The sequence below is a fragment of the Schistocerca piceifrons genome, chromosome 3 (genome assembly GCF_021461385.2).
Source record: "Schistocerca piceifrons isolate TAMUIC-IGC-003096 chromosome 3, iqSchPice1.1, whole genome shotgun sequence".
Classification (NCBI taxonomy): domain Eukaryota; kingdom Metazoa; phylum Arthropoda; class Insecta; order Orthoptera; family Acrididae; genus Schistocerca; species Schistocerca piceifrons.
Window position 1 is genome coordinate 33,494,944 of NC_060140.1, and position 18,727 is coordinate 33,513,670.

At 41.6% G+C, this 18,727-nt stretch overlaps 1 protein-coding gene across 4 annotated transcripts in view; it reads left to right on the top strand.

The window, feature by feature from the left end:
* LOC124789772 (ubiquinone biosynthesis protein COQ9, mitochondrial) overlaps positions 1-18,727 on the top strand; it is a 191,391-nt gene that overhangs the window by 23,034 nt on the left and 149,630 nt on the right. For 2 of the 4 annotated variants that reach the window (XM_047257234.1, XM_047257235.1), the window contains exon 2: positions 12,046-14,413. The exons of the other annotated variants lie outside the window; for them this stretch is intronic. In XM_047257234.1, the coding sequence (XP_047113190.1) occupies positions 12,136-13,968 (1,833 nt within the window). In that variant the 5' untranslated portion in view covers positions 12,046-12,135 and the 3' untranslated portion in view covers positions 13,969-14,413. Of the gene's footprint in view, positions 1-12,045; positions 14,414-18,727 lie in introns of those variants that run through there. 4 annotated transcript variants of the gene reach the window in all.

Genomic DNA, 18,727 nt, shown 5'->3' on the forward strand with positions numbered 1-18,727 from the left:
TTGGGGAGGGGGTGAGAGGGAGATGAGATGGAGTGAGGGGGTGGGACGGAGGAGATGAGGCAGAGGGAGGAGGGGGGAGAGAGAGAGAGGGAGAGAGAGAGAGAGAGAGAGAGAGAGAGAGAGAGAGAGAGAGAGAGAGAGAGGGGGGGGGGGGTGGACGAGGAGAAGATAGGCGGGGGTGTACACCACAGCACTGAAGATGATCACTATGTGATTGAAAATCGATTTTGCTATCAATAAACCATCAATATTATGGCCAATGCTGACCTTCCTTTTAATTGCCAGGTCTGCTAATCTGTATGACTCTGTGCAAGATTTTTTTTTCTCTACAAGTGTCTCAGAATTGAAATTGACAGTATTATGAAAAAGATGATGCTACCCACCACATGCTGGAGATTTGAGTAAACAGACAGGCACAATGTAAAGACTGCTGAACATTATTCCATGTTAGATTTTCCATTGCCAGATTTGAAAGTGTCAGAGTATATGTAACAGCATTCAGTCTTCGGATATCTCGTGAGATTTTTTTCTCCCCCTCTGGTGTTTTGGGCTAGAATAGACCTGTACAACTCTTGCCTGTTCCAAGAGGCAACTAAATGGTGTCCTATACCTAGTGGAGCTTTCATGTTGACAACTTGGCTGTTATCAGGACAGCTGTCAGATTAGTTCACATCACAATTTCTCCATCAACCTTTCTGGCTTAATTACTTATACTACCCTTCTACAGTTTTACCTCTGCTTTTGTAAATTTGACAGAAGTGAGGGCTGTTAGGGGAGGACACACAACAACAGATGGCCTCTGCTGTGGCAGGGTTGCAGACATGGAGAGAGCCTCTGATCAGAGGGAGTGGTATCAGAACAGATGATCCACAATGAAACAGACCAAACTTAGCACACCAGTGACCTTAGCAATACAATCATCTCAGCAGATAGGAACCAAGACTTCAATGCAGAAGCTTACAACTCTATGACGTTCGGCAACACCATCAGATGAGTCGGGCACGAAAAAATTACAGGTAGACAGTTTTCTTCGTTCTTGGTATTCTCCAGAACTGGTGGAGAATATTGTGCAGCAATGAAGCCCTAGTATTTTTTAGTTTTTTTAAATCTTTTGTATGTGTTGGCAGAATTTGCTGCAACAGAGAAGCCTGTGACAAGCTTGGGGATCTACAAGTTACCATCTCTATTCGTAACAAACTCAACAGGATTCGTGGCGGCACTTTCCTGTCGGACCTAACATTACAAACATATGAACCCCACCAGGCGGCTCACCACTATTTGGTGAGTTCGTGCTTGGCTACCTAGAGGCCCCTGCCTTTGCAGCATGTATATCCTCCTGCTATTCATTTTCCCCATCCTTGAGGAACAGGCCTCGGATATTTTCAGTAGCCTGACAACAGAACAGTCCCTCCACTGTTTTTCCCCCCTGCAGGTCCGGGGGTTAGAAGAGGCCCAAGGCATTCCTGCCTGTTGTAAGAGGCGACTAAAAGGAGTCCACATGTTTCGGCCTTCATGTGATGATCCCGTGTAGAGTTTGACCTCCATTTTTCAAAATTTTCCCGAAGAGCGAGCCAATTGGAAAAGGGCACCTTACATGGTGCATAGTGTCCATCGTGCACTAAGACCTCTCGTGTCCTTCGTTGACATGGATCTGCACTTCCACTCATTCTCCAGCTGTTGAGTGAGGTCCCCCTCATGGGTGCGTTTTCTTCCATCCCCTGTGCAGTATCGCTTTCTACGCTGTCGACAATAACGGACTTCTTGGATCGTTTGCACCTGATATCCAGCACGGTAGCTAGTCCGTTGTGATGGGGCCGCCATGTTCCCTGTTGGTTGTAGCCCCCTGACCACACAGGGATCGCTCTGCTGACACCTGCACCGTTAACTCCCCACGTATGTCAAGGAGTAGATGCCCGTCACCTTGGGGCATCGGGACTCCCGACAATGGTCATCCTGCCAGGTGGCCTTTGCTGCGGCTGGGTGGCGCCCATGGGGAGAGCCTCAGGTCAGAGTGGGTGGCATCAGGGTGGATGACACGCCATGAAGTGTAGTATGTCATCTCTTGCTGGTGGGCAAACACCAGCAGTCCCTAATAAGCAGTCAAGGTCTAACTTCAATGCTAAGAAATATGACCCCAAATCCTTCCACACCCCCCCCCCCCCCCCTGCCCTCGGCCACATCAGGCTAAGGATGGCACGATGGGAGGAATGCCAGGCTATGGATGGCAGTGAAGCTTATTCACCCTGGTACCTCATATATATGAGAGCTGATGGGGAATCTTTCTTGTCAATGAAACATCAGTTTTTTGTGGAGCATTTAGAGGAAAAGTGAGGGGAGGTGGAGGTTTGTCCAAAACGTGGTCAGAGTCGGTCTTGATCAAAACAGCATCCTCTTCCCATTCACGGGCACTACTCACCTGTGACAATCTGGGGGATGTTTCTGTTTCCATCATGCCCTATAAGAGCTCAAATATGGTCCAGGGTATCATATTTCACAGGGACCTTCTTTAGCAGTCTTATGATGAGCTGCACGCCACTTTAGAGCAGCGAGCTGTCCATTTTGTCGGGCGCATCCACTGGGGTCTGAAGGATGACCAGGTTGCCACCAGTGCTTTTATCTTGGCCTTCAAGGGTGACACATTACCCAAGAATGTCGTGGTGATGGTCTACCACTGTGACATAAAGCCCTCCCTTGCCAATGCAACGCATTAGGTGTTGGAAGTTCATCCATATTTCTTCCCACTGTAATTCCAGTGTCACCTGTCAAGATCGTGGACGTCCTTCACATCCCAATACTCCCTGTGCTCCGCCTCCAATCTGTGTCAACTGTGGAGACCACCATTCGCCTTGCTCGCCAGACTGCAGGATTCTCCAGAAAGAAAGAAAAGGAGAAAATGCAAAAATGCAGTAAGTGAAGCAGGCGAAAAGGAATACAAATGTCTCAAACATGAGATCGACAGGAAGTGCAAAATGGCTAAGCGGGGATGGCTAGAGGACAAATGTAAGGATGTAGAGGCTTGTCTCACGAGGGGTAAGATAGATACTGCCTACAGGAAAATTAAAGAGACCTTTGGAGAAAAGAGAACCACTTGCTTGAATATCAAGAGCTTAGATGGAAACCCATTTCTAAGCAAAGAAGGGAAAGCAGAAAGGTGGAAGTAGTATATAGAGTGTCTATACTGGGGCGATGTTCTTGAAGACAATATTATGGAAATGGAAGAGGAGGTAGATGAAGATGAAATGGGAGATATGATACTGCACGAAGAGTTTGACAGAGCACTGAAAGGCCTAAGTCGAAACAAGGCCCCGGAAGTAGACAACATTCCATTAGAACTACTGACAGCCTTGGGAGAGCCAGTCCTGACAAAACTCTACCATCTGGTGAGCAAGATGTATGAGACAGGTGAAATTCTTTCAGACTTCAAGAAGAATATAATAATTCCAATCCCAAAGAAAGCAGGTGTTGACAGATGTAAAAATTACCGAACTACCAGTTTAATAAGTCACAGCTGCAAAATACTTACGCGAATTCTTTACAGACGAATGGAAAAACTGGTAGAAGCCGACCTCAGGGAAGATCAGTTTGGATCCCATAGAAATGTTGGAACATGTGAGGCAATACTGACCCTACGACTTATCTTAGAAGAAAGATTAAGGAAAGGGAAACCTACATTTCTAGCATTTGTAGACTTAGAAAAAGCTTTTGACAATGTTGTCTGGAATACTCTCTTTCAAATTCTAAAGGTGGCAGGGGTAAAATACAGGGAGCGAAAGGCTATTTACAATTTGTACAGAAAGCAGATGGCAGTTATAAAGGTCGAGGGGTATGAAAGGGAAGCAGTGGTTGGGAAGGGAGTGAGACAGGGTTGAAGCCTCTCCCCGATGTTATTCAATCTCTATATTGAGCAAGCAGTAAAGGAAACAAAAGAAAAATTCGGAGTAGGTATTAAAATCCATGGAGAAGAAGTAAAAACTTTGAGGTTCGCCAATGACATTGTAATTCTGCCAGACAGCAAAGGACCTACAAGAGCAGCTGAACGGAATGGACAGTGTATTGAAAGGGGGATATAAGCTGAACAACAACAAAAGGAAAACGAGGATAATGGAATGTAGTCGAATTAAATCGGTTGATGCTGCGGGAATTAGATTAGGAAATGAGACACTTAAAGTAGTAAAGGAGTTTTGCTATTTGGGGAGCAAAATAACTGATGATGGTTGAAGTAGAGAGGATATAAAATGTAGACTGGCAATGGCAAGGAAAGTGTTTCTGAAGAAGAGAAATTTGTTAACATCGAGTATAGATGTAAGTGTCCGGAAGTCGTTTCTGAAAGTATTTATATGGAGCGTAGCCATGTATGGAAGTGAAACATGGACGATAACTAGTTTGGACAAGAACAGAATAGAAGCTTTCGAAATGTGGTGCTACAGAAGAATGCTGAAGATTAGATGGGTAGACCACATAACTAATGAGGAGGTATTGAATAGAATTGGGGAGAAGAGGAGTTTGTAGCTCAACTTGACCAGAAGAAGGGATCGGTTGGTAGGACATGTTCTGAGGCATCAAGAGATCACCAATTTAGTACTGGAGGGCAGTGTGGAGGGTAAAAATCATAGAGGGAGACCAAGAGATGAATACACTAGGCAGATTCAGAAGGATGTAGGCTGCAGTAGGTACTGGGAGATAAAGAAGCTTGCACAGGATTGAGTAGCATGGAGAGCTGCATCAAACCAGCCTCAGGACTGAAGGCCACAACAACAACAAGAAGCTTACGTAGTTACCCCATCTTGAGGACCTGAAGAAATGGTTACTTAAGGCTTTAAGTATTTTAAATTATCTTAGCCTCAATACAGGGGAGCAGACAGGACTTTTCTGCTCCGCTTTTTACCAAGTCTCTGTTCAGAGGCTGGTGAACTGCCACTTAACGTCAGGCGATGGATACTTATGGTCCACCAGGCGTACAAAACACTGTCCACACCATACATATCTGCCTACCATTCCATTTCTCAGCCTCCACTGGAAAGGCATTCTTGTAACAGGCACCGAGGCCCTATGGGATTCATGCAAAGGGTTGCCTTCTACAGATGGGTGTGGCCGGTCTTCATGTTTTACATCGTGGTGCGAACAGATTTCCACCTTGGTTCTCCAGAGGCCCAGACTTATTTTAGGCTTGACGAATTTTGAGGAGGATCGTTCATCAGATTTTACATTTAAATCTCCATTTTTTAAATTTTTTTTTTTTTTTTTTTTTACATTTTAGATATGTGTCACGGTTTCATGGTAGCATACACTGATAGCTCCAAACAAGGGAATTCCCTTGGCTGCTCTGTCACGTTCCCCGACCATGTCACCTGAAGGCACTGGAGGAGATGCGCCGCATTTGGGGCAAACGGTTTCTCATTTGCTTCGATTCAATTAGAACTGGTAGCCAGCTGAGGAATTGGTCCAGCTGATAGATGACCAACTGTACTTGCTCCAACGGGAGGTTAAGCAGTTGTCATTCATCTGGGTGCCAGGTCATGTAGGGATATGGGGAAATGAACAGGGCGATTTAGGCTGCCAAGGAGGCCTATAGAGGACAGGATGTGGCACAGCGTCCTATTCCCTTGCAGGCTGTTGTTTCTGCACTACTCAGGAAGTACATGCATTTGTGGGATGAGGAATGGTTGGCGGTAACAGCCAGTAAGCTGTGGTTGGTCAAGTCAACAGTGCAGCCAAGCCATTCCTCCTACCAATTGCTCAGGCAGGATGAAGTGACACTCTCGTATGTCAGAGTTGGACCTGCCCTCTCAGACATAGCTTTTTACTACGGTAATAGTATCCCCCACTTTCTGATGCTTGTGGCGTGTGCATCTCTATTCTAATTGAGTGCATTTTATATCGTGATGCAAGGGCAGAAGCAAATATTGGTGGGGATCTGCCCTCTATTTTAGCTGATGACAATAAGAGTGTGACTAAGTTTTTAAAGTTTTGTGATGTGTCTGGACTCTGGCCTAAACTTCTAGGCTGGAGCTTTTAGTGTGTTGCGAGGTGGCTGGCTTCTCCTTTCTTTATTCCTGTGGTCAGCCAGCCACGTCCATCTGTTACATTGTTTTAACTCCTTATACCACTTTCTTCCTGTGTCATTAATGTTTTACTATTGACACAATACTTCATTCCGAGTTTCTGTGTCGGTATGCACATAGTTTTCCAACTTTTGTTACCTATTTTTTGTGTATTGTTTTATCTTCCTGTTTTGTGTATTTTGCTGACACTTGCCTCAATCTGTTTTCGTGCGCACGGTAAAGACCTTGCTGTCATATACGCCAGTACAAACTTGTCCATGTCCGTAAGTTTCTCGACCTTTGCACAGAACTTTGTGACCGTATCTTTCTGTACACTCATGGCTCTCAGGCTGACAATGGTGTAAGGTGTGCCTTTGTTGTTGGCACCGACCATTTTTTATTTTGGCTTCCAGAACACTGCTCAGTATTTGCAGCAGAACTCTTCACCCTGTATCAAGCCACGCAATACATCCAGCGACCCACTCTTTTCAATTGTGTCATCTGCTCCAATTCTCTCAATGCCCTTCAAAGCCTCTGTGTGCTGTACATAGTCCATCCCTTACTGCAACGGGTACAAAGGAGTCACTGAGATGTTTGTCGGGTCCCTGGTCACATCGGTCTGACTTTTCTTGTTATTCCTGTAACAGAGGGAAGAGATCTTAACTTTCTTGATAAAATACACCCAAACACAACAAAACTCGACAAAAACTGACGGACTATGAAAAGCTATTGGCTGATTGTATCAGATGAGCTCTGACGGCAGGAGCTGGTGACTGTTGTCGGTGCCATTGTGCATGCAACATTACCCATGGGTGCCTTTTATATAGAGATGCGCCAGTGCAGCCATTGTCATCTCGTAATGATTTTCCGTCTTCACACCCTTCATGGCTACTCTGAAATGAGCCGTGAACCTGTATACCTTCCTCCCCAGGTGCTTGTGGGTGATGGGATGGCAGCAAAAGACATTCATTTGCTGAGGGGAAAAATTTTACAACAAATTTTAATTCATCTCAGTGTTTGATGTCAGGGGTGGTTGTGGAGGTGTGGAGGGAGCACATCCTGCTGCCTGCTGTAACGTGGGTCCTGAGAGGCCTCCTGCTCCCCTCCCCCCCCCTCTCCCGTCTCCTCTCTCTCTCTCTCTCTCTCTCTCTCTCTCTCTCTCTCTCTCTGTCTCTCTCTCTCTCTCTACATTCAGCCATTTTTAAATTTTTGTGTGCATAATTTATTTATCTGTTTCAGCTAATAAGCTGTCTGATACCTACAAGTTTAATTTCCTCAATCCTTTTTAGTCATACTGAACCTGACAACCTTTCTTGGGGTAGCAGTGATGATACCAGACAGATGTGGAAGGTGCACTTCTCGCCACAGATATTTGCAATGAGGAGCTCCCAGCTGTTGCCACTTGTGCACCGACATCCATTCCCCGTGACTGGCTACAGTTGGTAGCTGCCTGGGTTTTATCTTGCTTTCAAATGTGTGACTTAGGTTACTGTTGTGCAAGTTTTCAACCATGATAACAGCGTTAAGGCCATGGAGCTGACCATTCTCCTTTTTTTCACAGCAGGTTACTCTTAATAATAATAATAATAATAATAATAATAATAATAATGCGTAAGAAAAGGCAATATATATATATACAGTGAGACGGAAGGATTCATGATTGCAATACAGGATCAAACAATAAACACCAGATATTACAGCAAGCATATTATTAAAGATCCCAATACCACAACAGATAAATGCAGACTTTGCAAACAACAAATAGAAACAGTAGATCACATCACAAGCGGATGTACAATACTAGCAAATACAGAATACCCCAGAAGACATGACAATGTAGCAAAAATAATACATCAACAACTTGCCATACAATATAAACTAACAAAACAACTCGTTCCCACATACAAGCATGCACCACAAAATGTACTGGAGAATGATGAATACAAATTATACTGGAACAGAACCATTACAACAGATAAAACAACACCACATAACAAACCTGACATCATACTCACCAATAAAAAGAAGAAATTAACACAACTAATCGAAATATCCATACCCAATACAACAAATATACAGAAGAAAACAGGAGAAAAAATTGAAAAATACATCCAAGTGGCTGAGGAAGTAAAGGACATGTGGCATCAGGATAAAGTTGACATCATACCAATTATACTGTCAACTACAGGAGTCATACCACAAAATATCCACCAGTACATCAACACAATACAGCTACATCCAAACTTACATATACAACTACAGAAATCTGTAATTAATATAATAGAGGGAAACATTCCACGTGGGAAAAATTATATATAAAAACAAAGATGAGGTGACTTACCGAACGAAAGCGCTGGCAGGTCGATAGACACACAAACAAACACAAACACACACACAAAATTCAAGCTTTCGCAACAAACTGTTGTCTCATCAGGAAAGAGGGAAGGAGAGGGAAAGACGAAAGGAAGTGGGTTTTAAGGGAGAGGGTAAGGAGTCATTCCAATCCCGGGAGCGGAAAGACTTACCTTGGGGGAAAAAAGGAAAAAAGGACAGGTGTACACTCGCGCACACACACACATATCCATCCACACATACAGACGCAAGCAGACATATTTGGTCTTTAAATATGTCTGCTTGCGTCTGTATGTGTGGATGGATATGTGTGTGTGTGCGCGAGTGTACACCTGTCCTTTTTTCCTTTTTTCCCCCAAGGTAAGTCTTTCCGCTCCCGGGATTGGAATGACTCCTTACCCTCTCCCTTAAAACCCACTTCCTTTCGTCTTTCCCTCTCCTTCCCTCTTTCCTGATGAGACAACAGTTTGTTGCGAAAGCTTGAATTTTGTGTGTGTGTTTGTGTTTGTTTGTGTGTCTATCGACCTGCCAGCGCTTTCGTTTGGAAAGTCACCTCATCTTTGTTTTTATATAATGAAATCTGTAATTATTGATACATGTTCAATTACCCGAAAGTTCCTAAATGCAATGTAACATATACCATACAGTTAAAAGGAAGTCGCGCATGATCAAGGTCGGCGTCACTTTCCATTTTTGACCAGACATAACGTCTGAGAAAAGAAAGAATAATAATAAGATGATGATGATCATCATCATCTTTTCTCACTTATTCTGTCTTTTTTGTGAAATGGACTACCCATTCCTGCTGAGCAATTTTGGTCCTAAAATGCTGCGGCTGTGTAAAAACAACATTGGTGCAGATATTTTCTTAAAGTTTGTTGTGTATCACGGCATCATTTCGTCAGTTTGGCCTTGATACAGTAAATCAACAAAGTGTTAGACAGTCTCTTAGAAAATTGCAATGTGATGTAACTAATGTTCCACACACACACACACACTCATTAACGTCAGTTAACAATGACAAACTACAAGAACTAGTGGACTCTGAATCTTGCCAAACCACCAAGTACAAAGCAAGAGAGATCGTACACCAGATTTTACATTTCCTTCTCTGTTTTCTAACATTTTAGAGATCCATTGCAGTTTCACAGTACTGTACACTGATGGCTCCAAACAAGAGAATTCCCTTGGTTGCTCTGACATGTTCCCCAACCACGTCTCCAGTATTCACCTTCCTGACGAGAATACTGTTTTCTCAACAGAGCTCCACATGATCTGAAGGGGCTGGAGCAGATGTGTCATATTCGGGGCAAACGGTTTCTCATTTTCTCCAATTCACTTAGTGCCTTAGAATCATTACAGAACATGTACTCAGTTGGTCCAGCTGATATATGATGTAGTGTACTTGCTCCTACGGCAGAGTAAGTAGGTGTCATTCTGCTGGGTGCTAGGTCATGTAGGGATATGGGGAAATGAACCGACCGATCGGGCTACAAAGGAGGCCTGCAGAAGACAGGATGTGGCACAGTGTTCTATTCCCTTGCAGGCTGTTGTTTCTGCACTACAAAGGAAGTGCATGCAGTTGTGGGATGAGGAATGGTTGGTGGTGATGGCCCAGAAGCTGCAGTTGGTGAAACAAACAACCTGGCCGAGGTGTTCCTACTGCCAGTTGCTCATCTTAGAATTGGGCACTGCCCACTCACACAGAGCTTTTTACTACGGCGAGAGGATCCCCCGTTTTGTGATGCTTGTGGCATGCACGTCTCTATCTGCCATATTTTAATGAGTGCTTTTTATATCATGATGCAAGGGCAGAAGCAAGTATTGGTGGGGATCTGCTCTCTACTTTAGCTGATGATGAGATAAGTGTGACTAATGTTTTAAAGTTTTGTAATGTGTCTGGACTCTGGCCTAAATTTGTAGGCTGGAGGTTTTAGTGTGTTGCAGGGTAGCTGGCTTCTCCTTTTTTTTCATTCTTGTGGTCAGCTAACCACATCCATCTGCCATATTGTTTTAGCTCTTTATACCACTGTCTTCCTCTGTCATTATTGTTTTACTACTGACGCAATACTTCATTCCCTGGTTCTATGCGGGTACGCACGTAATTTTCCAACTTTTATTATCTGTGTCTTATGTGTGTTTTATCTTCCTGTTTTGTGCATTTTACTGATACCCATTTCAATCTGTTTTCATGCGCACGCTAGAGACCTTGCTGTTGTGCGTCCATACAACCATATCCATCCATCCATCCATCCATCCATGTTGTTATTTGGCACATTGAAATTTTGATGCAGCAAAACTCCAAAACAGTGCTCTTCATTCATTCATTCACTCACTGTGTATTCTGTTTATGCTTGAGAAGGCTCCAATTTACTATTTCATGCAGAGAGAGAGAGAGAGAGAGGAGAGAGAGAGAGAGAGAGAGAGAGAGAGAGAGAGAGAGAGAGAGAGAGAGAGAGAGAGAGATGGGGGGGGGGGGGGGGGGAGTGAGTGAGTGTGTTATTAAATACAACAACAACAACAACAACCTGTGCCATTATATTTGCTTCTCAGCTGTTGCACACCTTGGACTGTGTACTTAACAACTTCCCTGACATATTTAATGAAGTAATATCTGCCTTCTTTGTTTTAAATTTTTTCCCATATGAAGAATCTGTGTTGATAGTTTAAGGAAACATTTTTGGACCACAGTTGAACTTTTGGAATTATTACCATTTGGATAACCAAGTGATACATTGATATTTTCATCCTGTGGTTGTGAGGTGAAGTTTTCTAGAACACATGATTATTTGTTGGCCTTCATGTCATCTTAAGTGATGCCAACATCTGTCTTGCTAATGAAGTTCCGTACAGCAGTGGACCTGTTCTCTGCAGACTGCAGTATGGCGTGTAGTGGAGGGTACGCAATGTACCATTGTAACAGATTTCAGTTATAGAAGGACCTCCTTCAGGCTGCTCTATTGTTATTTTTCATATCACCACCTTATTTCAGTCTGTGGGTGACCGCATTTCACGTTGTAACTCCTTTTCTTCCTACAGACTGCACTGCTTGTGGACTTTCACTTATATAAATTTGCAAAAACTCATTGTATGTACCGAGTTAAGTGGCTCATTGTGTAGGACTCCGAACTTTTATGGGAATATGTCACGATGGTTTGTTTGAAAAGATCGTATTGGATTTCCTTCCTCATTGCTCACCAATCCTAGCTCTTATCTGTCCAACAACTCATCGGGGATGGTGTTGTTATCAACAGCAATTTTTCTTCCTTCCATGTTGTGCAATGTAGTATCATTTTTCCACAGTTTAAATATGTACAAAGTATAAGGCCTACAACCTGATCTTGCAAGGACAGAACTTTTATAAATGTAGGCAAAAGGAAGCTATTGCAGCATCACAATAAACGGCACTGCTTTCATGAAATGTGTTATGTAGCATAAAAGTCATTTTGTCATCTTAACTTATAAATTAATTTGCCAATTAGTATGACTGTTTTTTAGAGCTCCTGCATATTTTGATAATACTTTTTCCTTTCATATGGCATTTTTACAAAAATAACAAATACATATCTGCGTTATTATGTTGTATGCCTTAATTTCCAGAATCGCTGTTAGAGTTGTAACATTTGTTTATTAGAATGTATGCTCTTTTCAGTGTTGACTTCACTGGGAAGAATCTGACTGTTTTGAGCTACTGGCTGTATCATTGCAGAATAGTGACATTTAAGATTTCCGAACTGAGATAATGGCGGTAACAACAGAGGATGATATTGACAATATCTCTGAAGCACCCCTTGAGCATACTGCAGTGTTGGTGCACTGTCTTTCAGCTGGAGAAACGGAAAAAGCTAGTGCTATATTCAGTGATGTTAAGTATGAAAAGTGTATTGTGGAAGATAGCAGCAGCATTATAGAGGCAGTGAAGCAGTTTGTGACCCGTGATGTATTTAAGAAAAGACCAAATGTGTTTCAGTGTGTCCAGGATATTCTGATATGTTTGGCACAGAAAGCTATCCCAGAAAATTTACTTCTTGAATTTGTAGAATTAGGAGAAACATTGGGTGATGACACTGTACTAATAATGATCCTAAAACCATTACAAGTTGTGTTGGACAGGCTTCAAAAAAACAGAGGTTTCTCTCTTATGTGGTGCCTAAACATGATAGAACAGCATGTAAAAAAATTACCAGCTCCAGAGAATCACAATCTCGAAGGGGAAGAGACAAAATTGCTAGATTGTGATCCAAACGTAGAACATATTGTCAGTGTATATAGGTGTATTGAGCCATTTTATAGCCATTTCATTTCTCAGATAACTGCCAAAACTGCAGTTACCTCACTTGAAGCATCTGCACAGATAACTAGAGAGAGAAAATTTTTAATCAGATCCATAATTATGATATTAGGCCACCCCTTCATTCATACTTCTCTGAGACTTGAAGGTCACAGTAAAAGTGAGTCAAGAGTCATCGCAGAGAATCTGGTAAGAAATTTATTCTGTATTGCAAATGATCTTTTAAAATTCTTAGAATATACTGAAGTTAAAAGCACGAAGATAAAAAAGAGAGATCAGCAAAGCCATTATAAATCAGTAGAAGATGCTCTCAATGACCCAGTTTTAGAGCAGCCATCAACTAGTATATTTGGTACAGATGAAGAAATCCCCATGTTAGGTTTGGGTACATTGTATTATTTAATTCTTGGGGAACATTTTCTAGAAGAAATTCTACCTGCAGTTTACAACCCCATTTACGTATTTCATAAAAACTTACTTCTTAGTGCAGAAATGCTCAAATGTTCAGAACAATTGATAATATACAAGGGCTTGATTTTAGCACACACAGTCACATCAAGAATTGCTAAAGCATCCCTGACAAACTCGTCAGTTGAAAGTGAAATCCACAGCAAATTTCTAGGTCGTTTACAACCTGTGATGGTTTATTGTCCAACTGAAGAGTATAGAAAGCTTGCAGTCAGTGTTTTTGAAGTGTACCTTTCTGTATTAGACAGGAAATGTCTTTATTTGTTGCTAGTACATTTGTCACAAACGGCTAAGTACTCTGCTGTCAATAGTTTTCTTGTCACGTATTTAAAGAACGTTATGTTGGAAGAAATGAAGATTAGCAGCAACGTATCACCTTATTTTAAAGGCAGAATGCTTCAGATTTTAGTCAAGAAGTGTTGTACACTACCTGAAGGAGCAGAGACTGACCTTCTGGAACATATGTCGAGAATAAATTCCGTTCTTAATTTCATTCGCTATATGGTTATAAGAGACAAAGAGAACAAAACAGGGTTTCTTGATTGTTTGCCTGAATTAAAGCAGTCATTTCTTAATCCACTTGGAGAAGCTCTTAAGTTGTCAAGAAGCCACTATGAACTGAAACTCAAAGAAGAACTCGAGAATAAAAAAAACAAATCAAGTTCGGACAAAAGTGATGGGCTGGAAATAAAAGTTACAGTGGCAGGAAAACTTTTCGAACAAGATCCTGTCAGTACAATAAAGTGCTCACTGACCTATTTTGATTTAATAGAAAGTCTTCTGTGCCGAGTGAATGAGTGTTTAGAATCTCTGTAATGTTGATGTGTGTTATTGTTGTTATGTAAGTGCCCAATGTGATTTTTAGGGTTCAAGTTGACATTGTTAAAATTGTGCCTTGCTAGTACTTGTTATTGAACATTACACTACTTGTGTAATAAAGTGTTCATGCCTGTAATATAACAACTGAATCATTGACACATATCTTTACATTTTGTGGCAGAGTAAAATATTAAAGAACTTACAAAATGTATTTGTTTTTGGATTTAAAATAAGCCAGCTGATTATTACATACACATAATAACAATTTAATAGGTAATTTATTACTCTTCAGCATTAGTCTCACAGAATACCATTTCTCTATTTACTGTCTTTCAAAGTATAACAAAGTTATGTGAGAGTATGTTGACAGCCAGAAACAGTCAAAAATGAAATACCATATTTTACGGACTATAAGATGTTACAAACTATAAGACTCAGATTAATTTCTAAGCAATTTTTAAAAAATACCATTTTTATTATTAGATTGCAAAGCCAGAATAAAAAAATTCTAAGTGTATAAAACTGACCTGACCTTTTAAATCCGTGGAAATCATCTTCTTCTCCTCCTCCTCCTCCCTCCCTCCCTCCCTCTCTCCCTCCCTCTCTCCCTTCCTTCGGCGTGAATTCATGTTGGGTTTCATCCATCATCTATTTGTTCTATTCCTCTCTCAAATACTCTTCAAATGGTTTATTTATGAAGGCATCACTAGGTTGCAGTTGTGAAGCAAGTCGTCCTGGAATAACAACAAGCTTCGTTTTTCCCTGTCTCAGTTTCTCTTTCACAGAATTTTTCAAATGACTGCTAAAATGATCTAGGACAAGAAGAGAACTCTTCTTCAATAAAGCACCTTTCCCTCTCTCCCACATTCTGTTAATCCATAATTTCATACCAGCCTCGTCCATTGAACCCTTAATGTGTACGTGAACAACACCTGGCGGTATTTCAGAAGGTTTTGGCATGTTCTGCACTTGAACGTGATCACTGGATTAAGTTTAATACTGTCAACACAACACGAAACAGTCTAGTGCATTTTTTCATGTCCACTTGTTTTTATAGTTACAGTTTTAGACCTTTCATGGCAACATTTCTGTTACTCGGCACATTAAATGTCAGAGGAGTTTCGTCCATATCCGCTATTTGGCTTAGTTCCACACTAGTTTTCTTTTGATACTGAATAATAAAGTGATGGAAAGATAATACTTACACTCTTGTGGCATTTTCTGAGGTATTTTGGTTTTGGTCTGCATTCTAAGTCCATGACGCTTCATAAACCTGTTGCGCCAATCAACTCCAACCTATTTGAATCATTTTTGTATTAATTCCAATGCCATTTTGACAGTGTCTTCGAATCTGTTTCAATATGCCATCATCTAGTTATGTCCATCTTGCATTCAATTCTCTCTTTGCACATTTAGTCTTCATCATTTTTTCAGCTCTTCTTTACTAGGCTGCCAATTGCAAATGGCTTTTCTGTGGTGGAGGCCCAAAATGCCACTCGGCTGCTCTGTTGCCGTGTTGTTCTGCATCTGCTATTACTTTCAATTTATAGCTCATATCATATGAATACCTTTTATTTTTTCCGTTATGAAACTAGCTGCTAACAAAAATATTGTACTGTTATTGATAACACAAATCGCTTTCAATTAAAGTTCATTGCTACTGCAGACTGCAATGATACACCATAGCCTAGACAGTGTTCTGGGTTTGTGATGGCGAGGTGGGAGGGAGACGGGTGTTAGCAAGCTTGTGAATTCTCACAACTCATGTTTGTCACATTTGTGCACTGCTGCTGCCAATGGAATCTGATGTTTCCAGTAATAGGTAGGTTTCCCCAGCATCGAATATGTGGTCATTTTTAAGATTGACGGGAATTTTAAATCAAACACTGGACACTTTTATAATAATTTCAAGAATAAGAGGCACTTAAATTTTGGAGGCAATTTTTCGAAGAAAAAAGTGTCTCTTATATTCCGTAAAATATGATACTGTAAATATCAATCCATCTACTGTATGATTTGTGAACTTTTCCTAATATCATTATTGTTAATCCTGCATATATACTTTTTAGTGTACTGCTGTGTTAACAATTTTATAACCTGCCAAATATTTTTAGACTAGGTCAGTCTCGCAGAAGTCAAATCATCATTCCAGGTTGACAGTTGAAAAGATATCTAATAATAAATATACCATCTTCTGGGTCATATTAAATTTAGGTATTAGAAAACGCATTCACTGATCTCATCTGCTATGTATTATTGCTGTATAGCAGTTTGAGATAAGACCGATTGCAACATTGTGTTTAGGCACTCACCTTGTCGTGACCTGGTTCTAAAACATCCCTGTACAGGTTAATTAGTACACTTTAACTGAGCATTTATGTATTGCAACACAACGTAAACCGTAACATCCACTTCAGGTTATACATATACAGAGTGAGTCCGTGATGATATCAACTTTCAGGGGTGATGGAGAAGGGTAAATGTTCAATTTCAGGCAAGGGACCGTAGCCCAGAAACACCAGAGTTGGAAAGTATAAGCAAAAATCTACACAATCTCCACCTTGGTCGCATGCTTCGCTAGACTAAGGCCCCCAACTTCTGAACCCTGTTAATAACATACAGAATTCCTGCCGAATATGCCGCAATACACTCAGATAGTTACACCCATTGATGGACTAATAATGGGGCTCACAAATTGATGTTGGAGTGATCTAAAATACTAACTCTACGGTACAGTAATAATGAATTCTATTTATCTGCACAAGTTTCACAAGCTGCTACATTCACAGAAGCTGTTCAAAATGACATCCCCAAGTGTCAGTGCAGGCGTGGAATAATCACATAAAGTTTTGTCGTAGCTGTTATAATGTACCCTGTGTCATTAGAACAGTTTTGTAGACAGTAAAATTCTTGCCAGGAGGTACTCTTCAGTCTCAACATGTGATTCATACACAAGACTTTTCTCAAGGCCCCACAACAAGGAATCAAATGGGGTGAGATTAGGTGAATGTGCCGATCACGAAACATCTCCTCTGCCTCTCCACTCCTCAGGGAATGTGTGATCCAGGAGGTCACAAACTCTCAGTTCAAGGTGAAGAGGGACTTCATCATGTTGAAACCACATCCATTGACAAATAAAAAGTGGGATATATTCCAGGAACTTGGGTAGTATGTCTCTGATAAACACTGTGTACACCGGTGCATTTAGCTGGGAGGAAGAAGAAATGAGCGTACTATGTTATCATTGGTTATGCCTCCCCAAACTCTCATTGACAATCCATGTTGCTGACTCTTCAAAGCTGCAGCAATGGGATTTTCATTGACTAAGTTACGACTAAAACTGACTGTTCAGTATTCTGTCTCTAGTGAAACAGGCTTCATCTGTGAAAAGTACATAAACAGAAAAGTGAGTACTGACTGTAAGACGCTGCAAGAACCATTGCCTGGACACAGCATGATGTCCGAAGTTGGCAGGAGTCAAATCATCCACTTTCTTTGGATGGTAAGGATGTGTTTGCATTTCTTGTACTACTGCCACACGGTAGTAGGAAAAACGCGCACTTCACATACAACTGGTTGACTGCTCATTGTAGGCACCTCATCTGAGCTGTGCAAGCAAGCACTGCATCTTCGAAACTGGGAGTCCGTGTAGTTCATCGTCCTCCTCGGTCATGGTGCTGTGATAATAATTGCCCTGCTTCACATAATTATTGGAGCAATCTTGGGAACGTGGTGTGAGCCAGATGTCTTCTATGAGGATATCTGATCTGGTATGATCTTTCTGCTCCTCTCCTGCTTCCATTTGGTTGCCCATACATGAAAATTGTGTCTGTAAGTTCTGTCATCGTGTAAAACTCCATTTGGTTAGGGCTAATAGACACCAGTACTTCAACTTAACACAGACTGCAGTCTACTACAGTACAGACATTGTACACCAGGATTGCTGATGCCACTATGTAGTATGCCATTGCTTGTCGACATTGCCTACTATATAGTCTTAGCAACAGTAGTATCAGTACATGTATTCCGCTGTCGGAGATATCAGAATGATCTGTCATTTCTGGATGAGGTTCCCTTGCCTCTTATACATTTACCATTCTCCCTCATCCTGTAAGTTTGTAACATCATCATGGAATTTCCTTGTATATAAATCTGTCCAGGGTGAGAACTAAGTCCCATTACAAACATCACTTCCAGAAGTAAACATCCATTCAGAGACTAAGTGTGTTACCAACATCACTGCACTAAGAAGGCTGCAGCAGTTCCTTTCTTTGAGGACTGTTTCAGGTTATTTCAGACTTGCAGCTGCACTCTTCTGACTGCTGCTCTGAGCGATCTCTGGAGTGTGAAACTAATGTAGTCTCGGTGAACTCCATTGCTCCTGGTGCAGAACTCCGACTAACTTGTTGTGCCACAAGTTGTAAGGCTTTGCAGATTGAGACATACAATCTGCATGGTTGCCCAAGGCCATATCCCGCTCGTTTGCTGCCTGTGCAGGGTGATGTCATTGTTTTGCCAGTGCACGTGATGAGGCATGGTGAAATAGTGCATAGCTGCTGGTGACGTGTGTGGGCAACCACCTAAGAGCTGATCCTCAATTTCCTACATGTGTACTTTTCATGGATGAGCCTGTTCACCAGAGATGGAATACTGAACAGTCACAAGTTTAGTAATATTTGAGCCAATGAGAGTCCCCATGCTACAGTTGTGAAGAGCCATAGACACAGCAAGATGTAGGCTATGTTGACACATCACT